A 24,242-nucleotide genomic window follows, 5' to 3' on the forward strand; every position below is an offset into this window, starting at 1 on the left:
AAGCGAATTTAAATTTTACATAAATTAACAGTATGACGGATCAAAATGTTGAGCTTATAAATGTAGGTATTTGTTGCCCCAAAATTGTTATGACAAACATTTTGTATAACTTGTATATGACACCGTAAGATTGTGAACCCGTTAGTTTATAATCTAACGTAGGTTAGGTTAGATTATAATCTCCCTACCTTCAGATAATGTAACTAGCGAGATTATAATATGACGAGTGTTTACAATTTTACGGTGACATATATACGTAACGTCGAGATCACCAGCTGCCACGATCATATCAAAACGTACAGCGAGTCCATGGTGTTGTTGAGAATCTTGGGGAGTTTTAGTTGTAGACGTCTTTCGGCTAAAATAATAATGCATGTATACTTGGTCAACCAGATCTTGACAGTAGAAAAAGGCGGCAAATTTGAAAAATGTAGGCGCGAAGGGATATCGTCCCATAGAAAATTTGAATTTCGCGCCTTTTTTTACTGACAAGATTTGGTTGACCAGCTATGATTTGTCGTCAGGCGGTGAAGTTGGAGTCGGCGCACGGCGGTCGCACGCGGTACTTGGTGGTGGTGTGCCACAACGACGAGGCCGCGCTGCTGGGCATCGACTGCAACGCGCGCACCACCGTCGGCCTCGTGCTGCGAGTGCTCGCCGACACGTCGATCAAGCTGGACGGAGATGGGTAAGTTGACTAAGTTTACATCTGTTGGTGTATGTCATATCGCACTGAAAGGTTCTTAGACGGGCACTGTGCACCGAATGACGCAGACAGAAAAGGCCCGCAAGGTGGAGTGATTATCAAGCCAAGATCACAAGGAATTGTTGGTTGAAGGCAGCGTACGATTTTGTGAAAGGGGGTCTATGTCCGGGAGTTGGTCTTTCGTCTGATAGGAATGGATATGATGAAGAAATTACGATGGTGAAATAACATTACCAACAATCTATTCCAACCCTCATTGGCCTTTGCGTCTATTGCAGACGATTTATGGTGCAAATCGGAGAGACAATGACCTCTCCGGACTTAACACCGCCTGGGACGGAATTAAGGAAACGCAGGGATGCCCAGCACCTGCATTACCCTCTCGGCTTCACTGTCTTATCCCACAGGAAAGGCGAGCCAATACGTGTGGAGACAGGTCAGCTGCAGGAATCTGCTGCTTATTTCAGGTTGGACCCTACTCGCGCCTTGCGGCAACTCCATTCCGGGATTTAATTTTGGAGTATCCTTCTCCTAGATGGATTGCAAGCCAATGCTAAGCGGTCCATCTCCCCTGTGACGAAACAGCTTTTTGCTTCGTTTGTGGACTTAGTCGCCTCGTACGACACCCTTATCCCATGTGAGGGTTGGCGCTATTCTAAAGCCGGCCACCACGCGGCATTCCAACCCTGGATTGATAGTTAAAAGCATAAATAATTTTACTACCGTGTCAGTGGTGAGCACTAAGCACATGCTGTTTCTATATTAGAATATTACTATAAGGAAAATAATGAATTGTATCTGTGACCGTAATTTGTGTTTGCAATAACTAACTGAGAGCTACATTAGTTACTCGTCTTCCTAGACAATAAATACTCACAGTAATATAGTGCATTTATTTAATTAAGTCGATATCAGGCGCTGATACTGCCGTAATTGGCCTAGTAACTATAAAAGTTGAACACATTTAAATTGACACGTTATTTGACCCGTATTGACCTATTAATATAGCTTGTAAATAATATTCTGTCACATTCAATTGAGCCAGACAAATTACTAAAACATTTGTTATTATCGCAGCTGCATTTTCCTTTGAAACTAAAAATGGTTAGCTACTTTATTTAAGAGCCACTGTGCCGTATTTGTCGAACAGTGGGCATTTTAACTTGAAGTCGTTTCGCTTACTGCGTTTAAAGTGTTAGGACAATAACTAATTAAGCATTCATTGTCCCCAGGGGCTTCAGCGTTTGTGTGTGTAATCAACAGCACATATTCAAGCCGGTGTCTGTGCAGGCCATGTGGTGAGTACAGCCGTAGATTATGATTAACGTCATATATAAATAATACTAATATAACGTGACGCGTGGACACTGTCAATGTTGACCTCATTAGATGAGAAATAATAAACGTGCCATTTAACAATAGTGTTCCTTGATACTTAGATAGTGATATGTATTTATCTATTATTAAGTCACGTTTTCATGCAGTTGATTAATGATTACAAACTATAATATAATTGTTGAGTATAATTTAACTTATAGATGTTACTAGATATGAGCGCCGATAGGCAGTTAGCCGGCGGCGGCGCGCCGGTCAAAATTGGTCGGCGGCGGCGGCGAATCGGCGGCGTGGCCTTGAAACACCTTCGATGAATGAAAAAAGAATTCAAACCAAAATTTTAACGAAAAAACATGTTTTTGCTGTAGGAAAGTTATGAAATAAATGCATTTTTTATTTTCAATGATAATTTATTGAATAATGGTACGAAAAAAAATGATATCGTATAAACTGTGGATAAGCGGTATCGCGCGGCATCAGAGGCGGTCTTAATCTTTGTATTTGTATTTGTATTTGTATTTGTATTTGTATTTATTTATTGCAATTCACATGTACATTACAGGTTTTCCAAGTACTTAAGAGTATAGGTAGGTACACAAATGACACATGAAACCCTGATGGGCGCAGCAATCAGGTAGATATGTAAACAATACTAGTCGTTTCGAGCATAATTTCATCAATTGCAGGGTGGTTGAATGGTAAATATTCTAGAATTATACAAATAAGTAGGTATGTAAATTTTTCTTTCGCACCGAGACCGTGGTGAGGCTCTGGCCGTAAGATCTTAGCGAGGCCCTTATCTTTTGAGCTAAGTTAAAAATTGTGAAATGACTGTATCAGGGAAACGTCTTGTCGACAGTCCAAAGAAAATCGAGCTCCGTCATTAACCAATATCGATTCAACAAAACCGATTTATGTCAAAAAGTGAGGCCCAACGCCGAGCTCCATGTAACACCGAAGACTTGATTTCGACGCCTCCCAATGCGAGGCCAGAGGATGAGCTGCAGGTAAGCATACAGCTAAGAATCGAACGCCAAGTGTAAGCTTGGCTGACGGCCGAACGCCTGGAGCGCCGATTGCGGCGCGCTTCTGTGCAAGGCCGAGCTGCAAGAGAGCAGAGCGAGGGCGCAGGCCGATAAAGACTGAAGCCATAGTGTTAAAGATCTGGAGCTTTCCTGCGGGCGCATTCGTGCGACGCCAAAGGCCGAGCTGCAATGGAGCTAAGATCGGATAAGGACCAATGCTCAAGCGTTTTAAAACAGGCCGAAAGTTGAGCTCCAAACAGGGCCAAAAACTTGCAGGTTCAGATAGCGGCTTAATTCCATGCGAGCGATGCAAGGCCAAAGATTGAGCTGCGAGAGAGCAAAGCTTGAAATTTAAACAGTGGCCAAGTTTAATTGAGACCGGATTCCGACGCCCTTCCGTGCGAAGCCAACGGCCGGACATTTGGACGTGGAAACGCTTAATATCTCAAAATTAACCCCCTTTTATGCCTTTTAAAGACTTTTAACCATGCTTGCAATGGTTAAATTCGCGGTAAATGACGGATGGTTAGCTGGCAAAATTAGTTAAGCATTGGATCGGTTAATCGGTAATCCAAAGATGTGGGTTCGAGTCTCACGTTAGCCAGAGTTGATCACAGTTAATTTTTTAATTGTGATTGACATATGTGTAGTGTATATTATATACAATCTATAAATTGTAATGTGGAACGTTCCACAATAAAATGGAAGGAAATCAGTATGTTTATTACAAGCATATTGATGTTAAAATTGATATTAAATCATTTCGTTTCCCCAAGACTAGTAGCGCGGTTACTAGACAGATAAGTTTGCATTTGCCTTCGATATTTTTGAATTATATGGGCCTAAAATACCTTGTGAATGCCTATAAACTGTTTGAAGTGGCGCCGTTAATGATCTAAACTCGATTAAAAATATATTAACTGATTCCGAAAGTAGTAGTAACTACCAAGGTCACGCCGATGCCACGCCGATAGCGCAGCGTCGGCGGCGGCGGCGCGAAAATTTTGTCGGCGGCGGCGGCGCGCCGGCGCGGCGCTCATATCTAGATGTTACCCCTATTACTCGTTAAATAATTCTCTAATCTGTTACTGATTGCATTATGTTAATTTTACTACCAACTAATAATAAATATGTAGTGAAGAAGAGTTGATTTAAAATAGGTATCGTTAGTCGATTTGACACATGCTTATGCGATGAGTATTTAACAACTTTGCAAATGTAAAAGGCTCCTTAAAATGGAAACTACCACTAGTAAAGTATTTTCGCTGACGAGTTAATAACGGTTAAAGCATATACTTATAACTAGTTAAAGTAGTAAAGTGGCTGCAAACATTACACTGATAATGGCCCTGCATGTTCTTGGCAGGTTTTGATTTTCTTGCATTGATTATACGACGGTTGCTGATGGCATCTACCAGAATAGCTTTCTATTATTATAAATCTTATTAATAGTTATTTGTTTTGGCAATTTGAAAGCCAGAAGCCGCCTTAGCCACTAGCCAGATATGTAGATTAGAAGTTGTTGGCTTTAGTCATACGAAACTAAAATTAAAAAAGAACCAATGTCTTGATTCATAGCCGAAGTCACTAAACATATAAAATAAGAACATGGGGGTTTGGATATATCTCATCCGTATGGGAGATATCCAAATTTATATATAAGCTAAATAAATATATAAAAACTTATTATGGGACAATCTTAGACAAATCAACATAAGACCTGTAATTTTTCTCAACGATTTAATTCCTCAGGTTGCAATAAAGAGTTGGCGAGTCTGTAACATTTTTATACGTTGTGATTGTTGTGAATGACTCGAAACAGTAAACTCGCGCCAACAACCGCCGAACAGCCACTGTTTTCAGTGCGTACGTCATAGATTCACGTAGTTCCGAAAGAGGTCATCAGTCATCACTCTCTTGCAATACCTTGGCACGGTTTATGCACTGATAATGATTCATCCATCTATCCATCCAAGTCGTTATTTTTATTGCTAAAGGTTGTGTCCGTCTTGAATAGTTTTGGTCACTTCTAACCAGTTGTTTCTGTTCTATCGTATTCTGTCTTCGGGTTTAGTGGTCGTAACTGTAATACCTGTAACACTATACTATAGTTACCTGATCTGTCCCCCGGTTTATGATTTTTTTTTTCATTTCTTTAACTTGTGAGTTCGGTTTATGATATGGACACTTAAAAGCTTAACGTGCTAATAAAGTATGCAGAGTAAAAAATTCGCCTTTGACCACATACCTATTTTAAATATGTACTTTTGTGTTTGTACCAGTCCATCTTAGGGTAAAGCAGAAAAATTGGTCATAACGGTAGATATTTCTAAGGTTGTAAAACTTCTTTTATCTCTGTATGTAGATTAGAGTGAGAGTTATAAATGTTTTACTAATAGAGGTATTCGAATTTTCGATTTTCCGGTTATAGCCCTGACGTCACGGCGCATGGCTAGACCACGCGCTTGGTTTAAATTTGCGTCGTATTGAAATACGGAGAAACTCTTACAGCAACATACGCACGAGCGTACGAAATTAACAATGAATACACGTGGCTTAGGTGCGTTTCAGGGTCGGTTGCGCCAAAACGTCTGTTACCGTCGAAACTTCCTATTTTATAAAACTTGGCGTTTTATAAAATAGGAAGTTTCATGTTCCATAGTTCACTGCTGACTAACGTTGATAAGTCCGCTAACTGTGCGGCGCAACCGGTCCTTTACAACGCCAATTTAACGTTGAGACATTCCCAATGTAAATAGGGATGTTGACACATGTTGAATTTTATAACAAAATCTAGTAAAATAGATAGCAAACGAGCAATTTATCACAATAATGTGGATAATAAAACAAAATATTGAAAAATTACAAAAATACAGGACCTGACAGTTTCAAAATTTATGTTTTTTTTTACTTCCAAAAACGATAAAAGTAAGGGTACCATTCGATTCCTTACGTTTCACCAAAAAAAATATTGTATAGCAACTATATACGTAAACGCAATATTTCACCGACAAAAACGCAATTTTCTTGTTTTGTCCATACTACAACGTGGGCGATGACGTCACGGCCTCTGGCCGTTTTGTATAGGGCGTTTCGCGAGTGAAGTGCGACTGTCGGACTTTGACTACAATTTCTGACTTTTGTGTTACTTTAATGCAATGGGTCCCATATAGACATTTGATCCTAAAAACAAACCCGATCGATTGATACCATAAAAAAAATTAGTCATGTAGCCTATTGTTATCTTGCAGGTCAGCGCTGCAGACGCTGCACCGCGCCAGCGGGCGAGCGCGGGCGCTCAACCACTTCGCGGGCGGCGTCTCGCACGCGTGGTGCGCGCACTATGAGGCCCGCGTGGACTCCGACCGCTCCTGCCTCAACGAGTGGCATGCCATGGACTGCATCGAGTCCCGCCGACCACCTTCGCCAGATTCGCTGCGGCTGAAGTGAGTTTAAAACCTTTGGTGGCACAACTAATATGGATGTACAGCCAGCAGCAGAAGTTACTAAGCGGGCGAGGTACTCAAAATTACCTTGACACGCTCTTATTCTCTTAATAATAACGTCGCATCAAGATCAATCTCGCTTAGCAACTTCTGCTGCTGACTGTATGTAGCAAATTATTACAAGAGTCGGTCGAGTTGCGCGCACTCAGGCCTGTGGTGACTCTGACCGCACCAGCTTAAACTAAATGGCATGTCGATTGCATCTAGTCCCAGCGCTCCCTTAGTCAGTTATGGCTAAGATTAATATTTTACGGATCAAACTTCCACTTCCAGTCTTGCAAGTCTAGTAGTACTAGATCTTAGATCCCGTTTTCTAAGGGGACCTTGCATTTTGGAGACAAAGCAAACCGCTTGGAACAGGTGTTCCTGGGGGTGATCTGAGCTAATTTCGCCCGGTTGCCGAGAGGTCCCCCCCAGCAGGTGGGCAGGGGAGGGGGGGAAAAGTGCCTCCGGCGCGCCTCACTCTAAATTTTGTATCTGCATACATCTAGCAACTATATCAAGTTTGGTGTCTTTTTCGTATAATTTGAGGATGTAGAATTCATTTCTGTGACTAAACTTTCACTCACCCATACAAAAAATCGAGAAATTCAAAATAAAAAAAAAATCTTGACACTTTTTTTTTGAAAATCCTCTACAAAATTAAAACTATGAGGATCTGCTCTAAAAAAAAATGCATGTGAATAGCCCAGTTATTCTACTATATAGAATAATAAACTTATCAACCATTTTTGACTAATAATTGTATTTAAAAAAATGTTTTGTGTCGCACGGCGGACCGTGCTGAAGTAGGTATACCTACACGCATTTAGTTTAGACACGCATTCACTTCAAAACATTATTCAGCATAACGCAAGTAGGTACAGAAAGTAAATATTTAAAACAATAAAGGAATTTACAATAAGTACGATATAACTGAATATTGGATTATCCTATGCAGAATGAGTTGTCTACCTACTGGATAGTTTCACGACAGATCAATTTTTTATTTAGTTATTGTGACCTTATATCTTCTACGCCTTTTGAGATACTTATATATGTATACATAAAAATTATACTAAATTTGCGTGTAGTGTAGGTATCTAAACGGAGGTGAATGCGGTGCAGTGCAGCGGCGCTCGCGCTCAGGGACCGTTGGTATTAGTACCCAACATCTTTATTTAACTTCCGTTAACTTGAATCTTTTCCGCCGTCTCACTATCTGAAGGTTGTCTGGAAGAGATCGCTATTTAGCGATAAGTCCGCCTGTTGTTACCTACATTTTTGTACCTGTTCATACTTTTGTAACATTTCTTTTGTAGTGTGCAATAAAGCATTTTATTATTATTCACTTTATTTATCTTTCATCTTAAGTTAGGTTTTTTTTATAATATGAATATAAAAGTAAAATATAAAAACACTTACAAAACAATAAAAATACATATAAACACATTATAAAAAACCTAACCTAGGGTGCCGCCAGCAGCGGGGCAAGGCCCAAGCTGCCGGTGGTCAGGGCCGCAGAGAGAGGAACTGGCGGACTATCCGCGCCGTTTCCAAGATCACCGCCTTCTGGCCCTTGATCCAACCACCTAGCGAGAGTCTCTCAAGATGTTGGTCGAGACTCTTCGCTATTAGACCGTTCACTGAAACGACTATCGGGACAATGATCGTCGAATCAACATCCCACATGGCGGTTATCTCGTGAGCCAAGTACTTACTGGACTTGTCCTTCTCGGCCTTCACGAGATTCTCATCATGGGGGATGGTGATGTCAACGAGCACGGCCCGACGTTGCGATCGATCTATTATCACAATGTCAGGCTTATTGGCTACAATAGTCCTGTCAGTGATGATAGATCGATCCCAATAGAGCGTGGCACGACCATTCTCGAGAACAGGCGCAGGTAAATACTTGTAGTACGGTACTTCACGGTCCACAAGACCATATAGAAGAGCAAGTTGCTGGTGAATAATCCTGGCTACGAGATTATGTCTGTGCAAGTACTCGCCGTTAGCAAGATGAGAACAACCGGAAATGATATGCCTGAGTGACTCTCCGGGACGGCGGCATGCCCCACAAATGTCGACCGTACCGTCCTTCAGGATGTATTTCCGATAGTTGTTCGTCATCATTACTTCGTCCGCAATTGCACAGGCAAAACCTTCGGTTTCTCCGAAGAGGTCCCCGAATCGTAACCAGTTCACCGACCCGAGCAGGTCCACATCGGGTCCCGTGAGGGCCTTGTAGAACCGCCCGTGTAGCACCTTACTCTCCCATGCCGCCTTGCGATCCGCAGTACTTAGTACCACAGGTTTGCGCCAGTTCTCGTTTGCCAAGGAGAGCGGCGTGAGGTTCCTGTCTACTGCCACCACATCACGATGCATTCCACACTCGTTGTTAAGGAAATAATTCCTGAGATTGTACACCTGGCGGTTGTGGAGATCCTTGGCGTTTAGGAAGCCTCGGCCTCCACACTTCCGTGGGATGTACAATCTCATAACTGACGAGCGTGGGTGTAGCATGCGATGCATGGTGAGCAGTGATCGGACCCTCCGATCTAGGGCGTCCAGTTCGGTCTGAGTCCACCTTAGTATGCCAAAGGAGTATGTGAGTAGGGGCATTACCCAGGCGTTGAAGGCACGCACTTTGTTGCCTCCTGACAAAAGACTGTTAAGGACTTTTGTGAGCCGACTGAAAAAGCGCTCCTTCACCGACCATCTAATACCCTCGTCCTCAATACCCAGCGACTGTGACATACCAAGGTATTTATAGGTTTCTGATTCAGAGATAGATCTGAAAGCCATTGTCTCAGAGAGTTGTAAATTTGTTGAATTTACAACCCTCCCCCGCTCTACATGTATAACCGCACATTTATCGACACCAAACTCCATGTTGATGGCACTACTGAAGACTTCGGTAGTTTTCAGTAGGTCCAACAAGTCTTGGCTATTTTGTGCAAATAATTTGAGGTCATCCATGTACAAAAGGTGAGAAATTACTTCACCCTCTCTCCGAAGCCGGCAACCTAGTCCCAAATCTTTCAGCAGGGTGAGGTTCATGAGGGGATTCAGAGCTAGGCAGAACCACAGGCGACTCAGACTGTCACCCTGAAAGATTCCTCGCTCAATCCTTATAAAACCCTGCGGGCCAGAGCGGTCATTCCCGCCTCCTGGTTGACGAAGGACTGTGGTCCACTGCCTCATACACGCGCTTAGGAAGGCTCTCAAAGCTGCATCAACTTTATACAGCTCTAAGTCCCTCCCCAGCTATGAATGAGGCACCGAATCATAGGCCTTCTTATAGTCAATCCAAGCGGCTGAGAGGGCCCCCTTGTTCCGCCGGATTTGTTGGCATATGGTCATGTCTATGAGGAGGAGCTCTTTAGTACCACGGGACCCAACCCTACATCCATTTTGAGCGGAAGCCAAAATATTGTTTGCGACAATGTGCGCATTGATTTTTGCTCTCAAAATGGATGTAAGGAGCTTGTAGAGTATAGGCAAGCATGTGATGGGTCTGTAGTTTTTTGCTTCCGTGGTACTACCGGACTTGAAGAGCAGGAAGGTGACACCAGTTGTTAAGGAAGGTGGGAGAGAACCAAGCTCGAGGGCTTGTTGGAATTGTGTTGCCACTTATTATTATTATTTATATATTTCATTTATATTTGCATATATATCACGTCCAGAAGTAATATATTAATGTAATCTACAAAAAGAAGCATAATAACTTATAAGAAACCATCAAAACATACTTAAAAATCCTAAAAGCTGCATACTGCTCTTACAATGCAGGTACGCCGCGCGACATAAATATTTTTTTTTACAGAGTTATAAAAGAAAAATGATTGAGAAGTTTACTATTCTATATATAAGGATAACTAGGCTATTGACAGGTATTTTTTTTGTAAAGCAAATCCTCGTAGTTTTAATTTTGTAGAGGATTTTCGAAAAAAAAAGTGTAAAGATTTTTTTGGAATTTTGAATTTCTCGATTTTTTTGTATGGGTGAGTGAAAGTTTAGTCACAGAAATGAATTCTCCATCCTCGAATTATACGAAAAAGACACCAAACCTGATATAGTTGCTAGATGTATGCAGATATAAAATTTAGAGTGAGGCGCGCCGGAGGCACTTTTGCCCCCCCTCCCCTGCCCACCTGCTGGGGGGGACCTCTCGGCAACCGAGCTAAATCAGCTCAGATCACCCCCAGGAACACCTGTTCCAAGCGGTTTGCTTTGTCTCCAAAATGCAAGGTGGTGGACCTTACGAGGGGCGTTCAAAATATTCTTGGTATTGATATCTTACAACCTCTTCTAAAATTTCTTTCGTTACTGGCCGCTAAGGTTTATTCATTGACATTAAAAAAAATGTTCTTTTGTTTTTCTGCAATTGCTGAACAAACATGAACATCATGTGGGAATTGACAATGTTAACTAAATTAGAACATCGATGCGTGATAAAATTCTTGACAAAACAGGGTAAAAATCAAAAAACCATAAAAGAGAAAATGGATTGTGTTTACCGTGAGTCTGCTCCTTCTTTATCTACCATTCAAAAGTGGTCAAGCGAGTTTAAACGTGGAAGGGAGAGTGTTGAAGACGACCCTAGACCTGGCCGGCCTGTAGTAGCTACTTCACAAGAAAATATTGATAAAGTGGAAAAACTTATATTGGTAGATGGTCGAGTGAAGGTAAAATCTATAGCACAAGTAACCAATCTCTCTATTGGTACCGTACATGATATTATCCATGACCATCTTAATATGTCAAAAGTAAGTGCAAGGTGGGTTCCGCGAATGCTGACTCGGCTTCAAAAAGACATGCGTGTAGCTTGTTGTTCCGATTTTATTGACCTGTGCGGTGAAAATCCTGATGAGGTGCTGCAAAGAATAGTTACTGGAGATGAAACCTGGGTTCATCATTATGACCCAGAGAGTAAACAAGAGTCCATGCAGTGGCACATTAAGGGTTCAGCTCATCCCAAGAAGTTCAAGGTCATCCCTTCAGCTGGCAAGGTCATGGCCACGATATTTTGGGATTGTGAAGGAGTATTACTGATCGATTATAAAGAAAAAGGTGTAAATATCACAGGACAGTACTACGCTAACATTCTACGTCAATTAAAGGATGCAATCAAAGAAAAGAGGCGAGGAAAGTTAACCAAAGGTGTTATGCTTCTGCATGACAACGCCCCCGTCCATACTGCTCATATTGCCAAGGCAGCTATTGTTGAATGTGGGTTTGAAACTGTTACTCACCCACCGTATAGTCCTGACTTAGCCCCCAGCGACTTCTTTTTGTTCCCCAATCTTAAAAAGGATCTGCGTGGAAATAAATTTTCCGATGATGAAGCATTGAAGGCGGCAGTGGAGGAGCATTTTTACACCAAAGATAAAAAATATTTTTATGCAGGATTAAAAAAAATAATTGATCGATCTTTTAAGTGTATGAACATAGGGGGGGAGTATATTGAAAAATAAAAATATCAAACTTTTCGTACTTGTTTGTTTTCATTCTCATACCGAGAATATTTTGAACACCCCTCGTAGATCTCTTGCTATAGTATAGATCTGCTCTGACGCAGTGGAACAATTCTTTAATTTTCACGTCTCTCTAGAAATAGTTTTTTGATTGTTTAATGGCAGCTAAGATGCCAGAACTGATTGTGGAATGCCGAAATTATTGCTGTAGTGCGCAACGTGCGCAGTTGCACATATGATTTATTACTACACGTGCTCATACCCAACCCATTTACATTGACATTGTATAGCATAGTTATATTCGAAATCTATAACATTGTTGTAGCGTTGTATAATGATTATTCAAAGAAGTTAACGCTTCCTGTGTGTTGCGTGTTTTGTAGTTAACCTGCATGTAATAGATCATCGCGCATGCAAGCGCCTAGACCTCGTTTCTCGGCCTCGAATCTGATCGGACGTCGGCCAAAGTGTTAATTAAACATGTGTGCATTTACCGCCAATTATTATTTAAGAACTTTGAAGCAATTGTGATTTTGTTCGCTTACATCTTTATGAAAGTAATGTGCGCATGGGTATTATGTAGGTACCTATGCATTAATTTAGGATATACGAAATAATCTGACGATATATGAAGTTACTTTGCCGATCTAAAAAGGTTGTTATTTGTCTTCTTTGATGAAAAACTTAAGGTAAACTTTGTAATACTCTGTTTAACATCGTGTTTTACAACTCTATTTTATGCATTAACCTCTGACCGTCCAGGGTCCTATAAAAATCTTGCATAATATGTCTTTTCTTGCCAATTTTTTATTTCTTGGCAGCTATATCCAATTTAATTATTACCTAATCGCTTCTTAGCTGAAAAAGTATAGTAATAGCAAATAACTCAAATATCAGAAAATCTAAGTTGTTGTATATGTAAATCCATTCCTTTAAAGTCTAACCCCCTTATTAATTAAAAAATAGCAACCTCTGTTAAATTTTGTCTCTTTCAAACAAATGGAATGGTCAAAATGGATGATAGAGACAAACGATTACCAACGATTTGTTAGACTCGACACACGTTTAAGAATAACGCCATAACTCTTGTCCACAGGCCACGCGAGCGCGACGAAACGGAACGCGTGATCCGATGCACCCTCAAAGAAATCATGATGAGCGTGGATCTAGACGAGGTGACGAGCAAATCCATCCGAGTACGGCTCGAGGACGAGCTGGACATGGACCTGGCCGAGTACAAGTCGTTCATCGACCACGAGATGCTGACGATCCTGGGCCAGATGGACGCGCCCACAGAGATCTTCGACCACGTGTACCTCGGCTCCGAGTGGAACGCGAGCAACTTGGAGGAATTGCAGAGAAATGGGTACGGTTCCATTTTATTCATTACCTTTACACCATAATGTAACAATTACCTAGTTAGTGAACAGTGATTAATATAAAAGTTTTTGTTACATTTGGCAATAAACATGTCAGCTTTTATAAAAAGGAAAACTATAAAAAAGTTGATAATAAAACAAAGACTGAAGTTACGTGTATTTTGCACTATTATATTTATGAATCATGCATGTTTGTATTAAGAATGTCGTTTTTCTTTTCATTTCAGAGTAAGACACATATTGAATGTGACTCGAGAGATAGATAATTTTTTCCCCGGTGTGTTCGATTACCTAAATATAAGAGTGTACGACGACGAAAAGACTGACCTACTGAAACACTGGGACAACACATTCAAATACATAAACAAAGCCAGGAACGAAGGTTCAAAAGTATTAGTCCATTGCAAAATGGGCATCAGCAGATCCGCGTCCGTCGTGATCGCGTACGCCATGAAGGCGTACAACTGGAACTTCGACAAGGCTCTCAAGCACGTCAAGGCGAAGCGGGGCTGCATCAAACCCAACACCAACTTCCTCAACCAGCTGGAAACCTACCAGGGCATACTCGACGCCATGAAGAACAAGGAGAAGCTGCAGAGGTCCAAGTCGGAAACTAATCTCAAGTCGCCAAAGTATATTTCGAAGAGCGAGAACAAAGTGACGGATCCGACGCCGCTGGTGCTGGCGCTGACGGGCTCGTACTCGGGCCGACCGCGGTCCTGGTCGCCCGACACCAAGCTGGCCTCCGAGCTGCTGCCTCCCACCTCCGTCTCCCTCGAGAACCTCGCCCGCGAGACGCGGCACATGCTCATGCCCTACGGCGACGGCTCCTACAGCGTCTCGCCCAACCAGATCATCCGCCTCAAGGAGGAGGGCGCGCCCTCGGTCAAACACATCGTGCACGAGATCGAGACCGCCGCCTCCGGCGACCGGCGCGAGAACAAGAGGTACCAGCGGCTAAACTTCGCCACCGGCGAGTCCTCCACCAACAGATCCTCGGACGCGTCCGCCGAGCCGCCGGGCAAACCCCCGCAGGTGTCCCCCCTGCGAAACTTAGGTCACAAATACCCTCCCTCGAATCTAGATTCTGAAAAAATACACACGTGGGACCCCGGGGAGCCCGCCTGGCAGAAGCCCGAGGAGAACGTGAACGATAATATAGTGAAAAGTGACAGTGGTATCGTAGACGTGAAGACGAAACTGAGTGACGTTTTATCTAATTTAGTCGACCGGAACGACTGCGACGAGAGGGCCGCCGACGAGGAGGTCCCGCCGAGCCGGCAGAGCTCGTGGAGCTCGTTCGACAGCGCCGTCGTGCCCGACCTGTCGCGCCACTCGTCCTGGGGCTCGTACGACACGCGGCCGCGCGACAAGCGGCCCAAGGACGAGCCCGCGCTCGCGCCCGCCGCCAAGCCCGACCTCGGCAGCATCCGCGAGCACGCCGAGCCGCGCCGCCGCGCCGACGTCTCCGACAACGAACGCAAGTTCAACGAAACCTGTGCCATACTGAAGGAGTTCGTGACGGCGGCGGCGCGCATGCAGCGCGGCGCCTCCACGTGGAGCGGCCGCCTGTCCGCGTCCGCGCCGGCCGACACGTGGCTGCGCTCGGGGCCGCGCCGGCGCCGCCTGGCCGCCGCCTCGTACGGCGACCTGCCGCGCGCCGCCGCGCCGCAGCCGCAGGGCCTCGTCAGCAACCTCAAGAAGGAGTTCGAGGCGCGCTCCAAGTCGCGGACGCGCGACGGGCGGGAGCGGGTGCCGAGCTCGCCGCCGGCCGGCGAGGACGTGTCGGTGCGGGTGCTGGTGGACCGCTGGGACCGGCCGAGCCGGGCGCGCTGCGAGTCGGCGTCGGAGCCGCGGCGGCCGCCGACGCTGCGCAACTCGTTCTGCGGCGCGCTGCGCGGCTCGAGCGCGGGTGCGGAGCGGCCGCCGATCGCGCCCACGGTGCTGTCGATCCCGCCGCTCGACTACTCCGATGTGGTGGTATCGACTGTGATGTCGAAAGCTCAAAACAAAAAACAGTTGCAACACGGGAAGACCCACCCGTTGACGAGGCTCAACTTGAATCGGTCGAATAACAATAGATGTTCAAATCCTGTATATAATACTATGTAGAAGTATTTATGTTTTTTTTTATTTATTATGTTATGAATGTAGACCGGTGATTTGGGTGCGCGAATGGTCCGACGGAATTCATTTTAATGATGTCGTAAAGAATTTGTCTACAAATTGTTTCGATGTATATTTATTATAGTATGTTTTAGGCCGCTTGTATTTGTAATGTTTACAATGTACGCTACAGGAAATGACCAAGTGTTTTGACATCCGTTTACGTTAAGATAATAAGGAAAACCGCCGACCGGCCCGTTTTAGAGGCACAACATTAAGCGTGTACGCTTTGCGCTTCGGCGGCCGCCGGGCCATTGGTGCGCCAGCGCAACCGATCTAGTCGTATATTATGAATTCTTGCCAAACTCGATATTTTATCTTTGTAGAGTTTTATATACTGTTTACAAAATGAAATCACAGTGTATTTGTCTATCACGTAAAATTAAGCGGCTGTTTGTGCGTAGAAAAATGTTAAAAGAGAGAATAAATTCAATACAACTGATGTACAACTTTCCGGGGAAGTTTCTGTTAATCTCACCCTTTATTATATATATATATAGTATAAGGTTAAAAATAAAATAAATGTACAACAATATGGCTGCTGAAATAGTCATGATTCGCCGAAGTCTACAATCTGCAGTCTTTTCCCGCTAACGTAGGCGACACGCGGTATGCTGCCAATTTCACTGATCTTTTTATATCCACCTCCAGTATCAAGAGTAATTTTCCTTCGTACCCTTCCAAAATCAAAACCGTATATACCGCCTGGGTTATTACGTATACAACACTCCGTCTGTAAACAAATGTATAAAATGTCTTGATTAAAGTATGTGATGACCATCTGTTATCGCAAACTAGACATATGGTGAAAACCACGGGGTAGTATCATAATTATTATTTTTCACCACACCAGCTCGTAAAGGCTCTCTTTGTACTTCAAAAATAGATAAGAAAGTTGCATTTTATCCTCATGTGTGGAAAACAATCTGAAGCAAATTTTGAGTTAGACTGATGACTTGATTTTGAAGTGATGCTGATGATATTGAATAATAAAATTAAATATTAAATAACTTTCATGTGAATTTGGTTTGCAATGTTTTACAATTATTTTCCGTGCTTTTGTGTGATGAAAAATATTGTGTTTCACTCGGGAGCATGTTTAACCCTCGTGCCTTGAAACCCTCGCAACGCTCAAGATTCCACTTTTCGAACCAGTCGCTTCGTCGTGGTTTAATTTTGAAATCTTTCGCTTGCTCGGATATCAATATTAGCACGAGGAGTTAAACAATAACTATTGTCTTTCGAAAGGGCCGCTACCGGGCGTTACAAATTTAAATACCGGTTTAGGTAAGTTTTAGGCACCACTGTTAATAGGTATTACAGTTGGATAGTTTCAAGTTCAGTTAAAATTTTCAACTACGTGTTATATTCAAGGCGTTAGCCCGGATTGCTAAAGACGCCGGTTCGAATCCGACCTTCACCACTGGATGGCTTCGTCACTTTTTCTTTAATATATGACATCTATTTCAGTTTATTACGTATTAATAACATTGAACTTACTATTTTAAGCTTGGTATCAACGACACGCAGCATATTGATTTCGGATCCACCGCAAACTATGAGACTCGTTTTTGGCACCACCCTTCCGCAATAAAGTTTGGATTGATGAGTATCCGGGACAATAGTTTCTATCACTTTGCAGGAGCCGTAATCCCACAACTGAATAGAGTCCTTCTCTTGCCAGGAACAGGTTAGGATCTAAAAAAACGTTACAACGTGGAATTCAGGGGCAGCTAAAATGTACCTATGTACCTATGTAAACTATGAGACTCGTTTTTGGCACCACCCTTCCGCAATAAAGTTTGGATTGATGAGTATCCGGGACAATAGTTTCTATCACTTTGCAGGAGCCGTAATCCCACAACTGAATAGAGTCCTTCTCTTGCCAGGAACAGGTTAGGATCTAAAAAAACGTTACAACGTGGAATTCAGGGGCAGCTAAAATGTACCTACTTGTTTGCTACCATCTTTTAGTAAAAAAAACATAAATGATTACTAGACAAGATATATTTCGTAGAATAGGTAAAATTAACGTTTATGATATTATGATACATTTCCGCACTTTGTAGCAAATGCTATGCAAAGGGGCTACCGCGAAAACCATTTTTCGCAAATTGCGGGGATTTTTCTCTTTTACTCCAGTGAAGGCGTAATTAGAGTGACAGAGAAAAATGCCCGCAATTTGCGAACTTAGATTTTCGCGGTTATAGCCCAGAGTTATCTTAATCCCACTCCACAACTGCAACGCTTCTTTTAAAAGAGAGAGAGAGAAGTAAAATGCAGTAGAACCTGGATTATCCGAACTAATTCCGACCGTCACTAGTTCTGATTGTTGAGTATATTAAAATCTGTAGATTATCGTTAAAATATAAAACACCTGTAAAAAGTTCGGATAATTGGAGGGTTCGGATAAACTATGTAATGGTTCGGATAAACCATGTCATGGTTCGGATAAACCATGTCATGGTTCGGATAAACCATGTCATGGTTCGGATTATCGAGGTTCTTGTACCTGTTTCCCCGGCTTGTCAAAGTCCAGCCCCTCCCCGCACATGTGCACGCCCGCGAAGCGCCGCGTGGCGTACGGTACGCGGTCGTCCCAACACATGACGGTATCGTCCCAGCCGCCCGACACCAACTCGTGATTCGACTTCGGGTGAAACGCGCAGGCGAATATCCTTGACGAGTGGCCGTCTAAAACGCCCCTTGTACCGCTGTTGAAAATTTAAGATTAAAAGGACCATGGGCAACTTTGTATGGAGCCTGGACCCAACGCCAACAGAAATGAGAGTAAGGTAATAGATAGGTATTTCTATGTACTTAATTTTTTTCTATGGGCACCAATCGGAATTCCATTGCAGAACTGAGATATTGGTATTTTAGCCAAAATGACGTCACCCTTATTACCTAGGCAATAAAGTCCAAGTAAGTAATTTAATTGCTGCAAGGTAGATGTTCGCGCACCGCCGGGCGAGGGGGCGAGCACACCGAATGATTTGCTGCGCTCGCTCGGCGGTGGACTCTATTGCCTAGGTAATAAGGGTGACGACATTTTGACTAAAATACCAAATTCTCAGTTCTGCAATGGAATTCCGCTTGGTGCCCATAGAACGAAATGAAGTACAGAAAAATACCTATCTAACGCCCTAACTCTCAACTCTGTTGGTTTTGGGGCAATTTTGACGCATAGTCCTTTGTGATTGGTAGATGTTTTGAAAGAACCGGCGTCACCGTCGCTCGACCTGGCCCCTATTTCACCAAGCTGACAGGTACGACAATTGTCAAAAAAATGACAGACCTTTGTTTCACCACGCCGACATTTGTCAGTGACATATGTCGAGTGACAATTGTCAAGTGACAGGTGACAGATGACAATTTCGTAAATTGTTTTGTATAGAACTTCATATAAACATGACAGGTAGTTTAGTACAATTGTCCATCTTAAATTTAATGACAATTATTTTGTGAAACAAGGGTAATGTTTACTAGTCGACATATTTGTCAATTCTTCACAAGAGATCGTTAATTGCTTTCGATGTGCCGTGTTGTCATCACTAACATGATATTGATTGAGATCCCATCTGTGTCCCGACCCCATTTAATGCAGCGTATACCTACATTATATGATGAGAGAAACCTTGGATAAGTGGACAAGAGACCTTGTAGAGTGGTGCCCTAGATATAATAAAAGAAAGAGTGGCCCACAAAAGTTTAGATGGTCGAATGATTTAACAAGAATAGGAGGTAAATGGATGCAAACAGCAAAAGAAAGAAACAAATGGAAAGCTATGGAGGAGGCCTACGTCAAAGGACGAGTTGAAGCTAAAGTTGATAAATCAAATTAATATATGTTATGTACCAGCTTCAATAATAAATGCTAATTACTATTACAATTACAATACCTACATTATTTGTTGACAAGGCGTCAAAGCATTATTTTTTTGTTAGTTTTAAGTATTTTTTTCTGCAAATGCAAAGTCAGTGACGTCAAAGTAGGAATCTATTCGTACTTTATATATTCTCTTGTATAAGAATATCACCACTATTGCTTTCGCGGAGATTCATTTTCTAACTAACCAAAACCCTAACTTTACTGTTAGTGCCCAACTTCGCCCAAGTAAATTATTAAAAAAACAATAAGATAAGATAAGATAGTTTATTCCATAACAACTTTACAATCATGTCCGAAATTTAACTTACAATACCTATCTAAACATACCTAATTTCGCTACCGGTCCCCAACTTCGCATTATATTTTTTTTTTATTATGAAAACTATACTGAGACTTATTCCAAATCCTAAATGTTGAATTACTAAACGCCTTCATAGGCAACAATTAAAATTTATAATGGAATTATGATTTAATGCTAGTTAAGAAGAATTAAAAAGCGATTTAAAGCGATTTTTATTTGTACCCTAAAGGCGAATTTAGGGTACACAGTTTTGCGAACGTTTATTTTCAATGAACTGCAACGATGATAACGGGGTTTGCTAACAACGAAAACACTACAATTGTCACCCAAGCCTGACACAGCTCCGATCTCATGTCAAGAATTACCGACAAATTGACAAATATGTCGACTTATAAAAACTACTCTTGTTTCACCAAATCATTGTCAATTGGACAATTGTAACTAAATGCCTGTCATGTTTATAAGCACTTCTATACAAAAACAGTTTACGAAGTTGTCACTTGTCACCTGTCACTTGACAATTGTCATCCGACATATGTCACTGACAAATGTCGGCGTGGTGAAATTGGGGCCACATATAGTGGAAATATTCGCTGTCAAAGGGTACGTCTCGGTAGCTCAGTTGGTTGAGTGGCGGGCTGGGCTCAGTCGCGAGTTCAAATCGGTGAGTTTTCCTTTATTTCTAAGAATCATGATCCATGATGACACCTTTTTACCTATATAAGGATCATTTTTAGTGGCCTACCGAAAGAAAATTGGGTACCTTGAGTAAAATGCTCTTTCTTGTGTCTGTGACTCTTCATCATACATGTTGATTCTACAGTCGTCTCCGTAGGCGACGAACTTGCAAAAACGAGGGTGGTAGGTGAGACCAAGCGTCTGTCTCTTCTCCCTGATTGTGTACAGACATTGGTCGTATTTGTACATCCAGCATTTTATACAACCGTTAACATCTAAAGAACAATAATCGGTAACAATTGCTTAATTGCGCGGGAGCGATGGAGCGGGACAGAGATTCTATTGGATAACTTTGTTGTCAATTAAAATTAATCGTTTACTCTGTACTTGTTGTAAACTTGAAATATCCGTTGCAGGGTTCTGCCATCTTATGGATGGTCTAAATGGAAAAGAATAACTAGACAAGTAGACACTTCAAGCTAATAAAACGGAGATCCTGGGTTACCTCCTGTACAGTTACCATCAGTTTGTCACTGACATAAACGCCGTCGAGAACGTAATTTACTTTCTATACATCCCGTTTGCACGAATATGCGAGTGCGAACGAGATGTATAGAAAGTAATTTACGTTCTCGACGGCGTTTATGTCAGTGACAAACTGATGGTAACCGTGGTTACCCCCTTACCAATCACAATCACGCACGCTCCCTAGCGCCGTACAGCGCCATCTATATTAGCTGCCAAGCTTACGGCTATAATATTTTGAAATAGTACTTAACTACTTACTAACAAACTAAAAAGCGCTGGTGGCCTAGTGGTAAGAGCGTGCGACTTGCAATCCGGAGGTCGCGGGTTCGAACCCCGGCTCGTACCAATGAGTTTTTCGGAACTTATGTACGAAATATCATTTGATATTTACCAGTCGCTTTTCGGTGAAGGAAAACATCGTGAGGAAACCGGACTAATCCCAATACGGGCCTAGTTTACCCTCTGGGTTGGAAGGTCAGATGGCAGTCGCTTTCGTAAAAACTAGTGCCCACGCCAATTACTGGGATTAGTTGCCAAGCGGACCCCAGGCTCCTAGAAGCCGTGGCAAAATGCCGGGACAACGCGAGGAAGATGAGTACTTACTAACAAACTAAAAAGCGCTGGTGGCCTAGCGGTAAGAGCGTGCGACTTGCAATCCGGAGGTCGCGGGTTCGAACCCCGGCTCGTACTAATGAGTTAAATTGATTAAATGATTAAGTTCTTCGGAAGTTATATACGAAATATCATTTGATATTTACCAGTCGCTTTTCGGTGAAGGAAAACATCGTGAGGAAACCGGACTAATCCCAATAGGGGCCTAGTTTACCCTCTGGGTTGGAAGGTCAGATGGAAGTCGCTTTCGTAAAAACTAGTGTCCACGCCAATTACTGGGATTCGTTGCCAAGCGGACCCCAGGCTCCCATGAGCCGTGGCAAAATGCCGGGACAACGCGAGGAAGATGAGTACCAACAAACTAAATTTTAGACAGTGTACATACGTAAAACTAGCCAAGCCAAATCCTGAATTTTAGTTACATCCCAAGCGAACTAGAACTTTGCACCCAATATAGATCTCAATTCTTTTTCCGGCGAAATCAACAATGACGCATATTCTCAATATTGAACTTTGGCTCTTATTTAATTTATATTATTGATAGGATAACTTAATATTTCTTCTGTAAATATAGTTAATATTCTTACTTACATGTAGATAGGAGTGTATTAGAATTGGGATGTGCATCGCTGATGGGTCTGTGCTTGATGGACGTGACGGGGCCGGGGTAGGAGCGGCACTCATCGTCCACCAGGCTATGTGTGCATTCTCCCGTGCTGCAGTCGAATAGCCGGACCGTGCCGTCCGCGAACCCCACTGCTATTTCTCTCACATCCTCTGAATATTTGCAGCACCTTATATCCTTATCTAAGTCACTAGAATTAAAAACTTGTTAGGTTAGGTCAGTAAAGGGAATTGTAACTCGCCCGCTTAGCAGCTTATGCTGCTGACTGTACCTAATAAAAGTCTAACACAATTCATCGGTTCAACTGCAGATATCACTACGCGAATGATCCCGTGTGCTTTTTTACTCTAATAGGTGCTAATAAATAGTAATGGTACCTATATATAAAGTCTATAAGTCTCCCGAGAGTCCCGCGAGGCTAGCGTTTGGAAGGATTATAAAGGAAGTCCTAGTAACGTGCGTACGTAAGTAAAAGTCATTTAAATATGCCAATACTCAAGACTTAAATAATTGCAAGTTAATCATGATTTTGGGAAGGTAAGTATATTGTGTGAAATGAAACCCAGAGTATGACCGGGCACCGTTCGCAGTAAATGCGTGAGGGACAAGCGGGACTCCTCAAAAACCATCTTGGGGTTTCTATCTTTTTTCACGTTGAAGCCAAACCGATCAGTCGATCAAATAAAATAAAGACTAGCTATTCTTATTTGGCTGCCTAGTTTAAACTTACATGATAGACAACACATTGACTTGCCCGCTGTAGATCTGGTTTTCTTCACTAGGGAAAGAGCGGTGCTCAACGGTAGGAGTGCTAGTGTGGGCTGTTTTTACTATTTCCTTATGCGGCACGACAGGCTTTAAGTAAGTGTTCGGTACACTATTGTTTTTACGCGACAATTTTAAACTCGTTTTAGCCATAGGCCCGGGTACTGCTTTCCTTTGAGGGTCCATGAATTTAATTAGTGATTGTAAGGCTACATGTCGTTCATAATTGCCATTGTATTTTAAATAAAACCCTTCTTATCTAAAATTATTTCACCCTATAAATTCTAGACTGTGACATCATCTGTCTGGCATGGTCTTGACAACGGTCTGACAGTCGCAAAATCACATCGATCACAATATCACTCGTTCTCTTTGCGTGAGATTACGGAATGTAGAGGTAGACTAGGTAGAGGAACAATAGAGGAATCTCCAGGAATCTCCATGAACATTTTCATTCTACATTCTACCCTCCATCATTTTCATTTTATAAGAACTGTCAGGTCAGACAGAGCCCGTGAAACTGTAGGTTACCGGTAGGTCATAGAAGGTAGGATCCTATTAGAAGTGGTATACGCATGCCTCCGTGAGGGACAAAACATACGCAATGCGACACTATATGGTCGAATTTATTTGTTGCCCACCATAATCCATACTAATATACGGTGGGGAATAAAAAAAAGCGTGACTGTGACAAGGACAAACAATAATAGCGCTTTCGCTGCTACTCCTACTGAAACATACATAAGACTAGGGAATATTATTATTAGTTTAAGCTCGTAAATTGATTAGGTAAATTCAAAACTGACGACTTTGCCCACCACCAAAAACGGCGATATTATTATCACATAATAAAATTAAATATAACCACATTTTTCTAATGATTTATTGGACCCATAAAGACGTCACCAACACCTATTGAAATTACTGATTATCAAAAATATTGAAAGTTTGTAACTGATTTGGTAAATGATTAATAATGATAATGAATCAACATGATCGAAACATTGGTATAAGAAATAGCAGACGCATTAACAACTATATTAAATAATTGAACGTTAAACAGTTATTGACGTAGTAAAACCATTATAGGAAAGATGATTCACTTGTGAACAAATAAACTCTGCAATTCTAACAAAAATTACTGTTTATTTGCCAATACGAGTACAAGCGGTAACTGCATACCTAATTGATGAATTGTTTCTCCGGTAATTTCATTCCTTAAGTATGTAATACTTAGAATCATCTACTTTTACAATGGTTATACT

At 42.2% G+C, this 24,242-nt stretch overlaps 2 protein-coding genes across 4 annotated transcripts in view; one reads left to right on the top strand and one right to left on the bottom strand.

Annotated features, from left to right (window-relative positions):
• LOC134648823 (protein phosphatase Slingshot) overlaps positions 1–16,029 on the top strand; it is a 35,661-nt gene extending 19,632 nt beyond the window's left edge. For all 3 annotated transcript variants that reach the window (XM_063503388.1, XM_063503389.1, XM_063503391.1), the window contains 5 exons: positions 525–688; positions 1,939–2,004; positions 6,318–6,512; positions 13,128–13,397; positions 13,638–16,029. In XM_063503388.1, the coding sequence (XP_063359458.1) occupies positions 525–688; positions 1,939–2,004; positions 6,318–6,512; positions 13,128–13,397; positions 13,638–15,522 (2,580 nt within the window). In that variant the 3' untranslated portion in view covers positions 15,523–16,029. The remainder of the gene's footprint in view (positions 1–524; positions 689–1,938; positions 2,005–6,317; positions 6,513–13,127; positions 13,398–13,637) is intronic.
• Positions 16,030–16,120: 91 nt separating this feature from the next.
• LOC134648857 (uncharacterized) lies at positions 16,121–23,324 on the bottom strand. Its single transcript, XM_063503437.1, has 6 exons — positions 22,943–23,324; positions 22,179–22,402; positions 20,533–20,722; positions 18,089–18,290; positions 17,077–17,274; positions 16,121–16,309 (listed from the first exon to the last, which is right to left on the bottom strand). Exons 1-6 carry the CDS (start codon positions 23,161–23,163, stop codon positions 16,127–16,129), a joined length of 1,218 nt encoding a protein of 405 aa, XP_063359507.1. The 5' UTR covers positions 23,164–23,324; the 3' UTR covers positions 16,121–16,126.
• Positions 23,325–24,242: the final 918 nt, after the last annotated feature.

The sequence above is a fragment of the Cydia amplana genome, chromosome 6 (assembly GCF_948474715.1).
Source record: "Cydia amplana chromosome 6, ilCydAmpl1.1, whole genome shotgun sequence".
Taxonomy (NCBI): Eukaryota; Metazoa; Arthropoda; class Insecta; order Lepidoptera; family Tortricidae; genus Cydia; species Cydia amplana.

Coding starts and splice junctions, on each gene's coding strand:
- LOC134648857 (XM_063503437.1), bottom strand. CDS start 23,163: ATGGACCCTCAAAGGAAAGCAGTACCCGGGCCTATGGCTAAAACGAGT. Junction 22,403..22,942: donor GTCAATGTGTTGTCTATCAT/GTAAGTTTAAAC, acceptor TTTTAATTCTAG/TGACTTAGATAAGGATATAA. Junction 16,310..17,076: donor TTGATACCAAGCTTAAAATA/GTAAGTTCAATG, acceptor ATTTGTTTACAG/ACGGAGTGTTGTATACGTAA.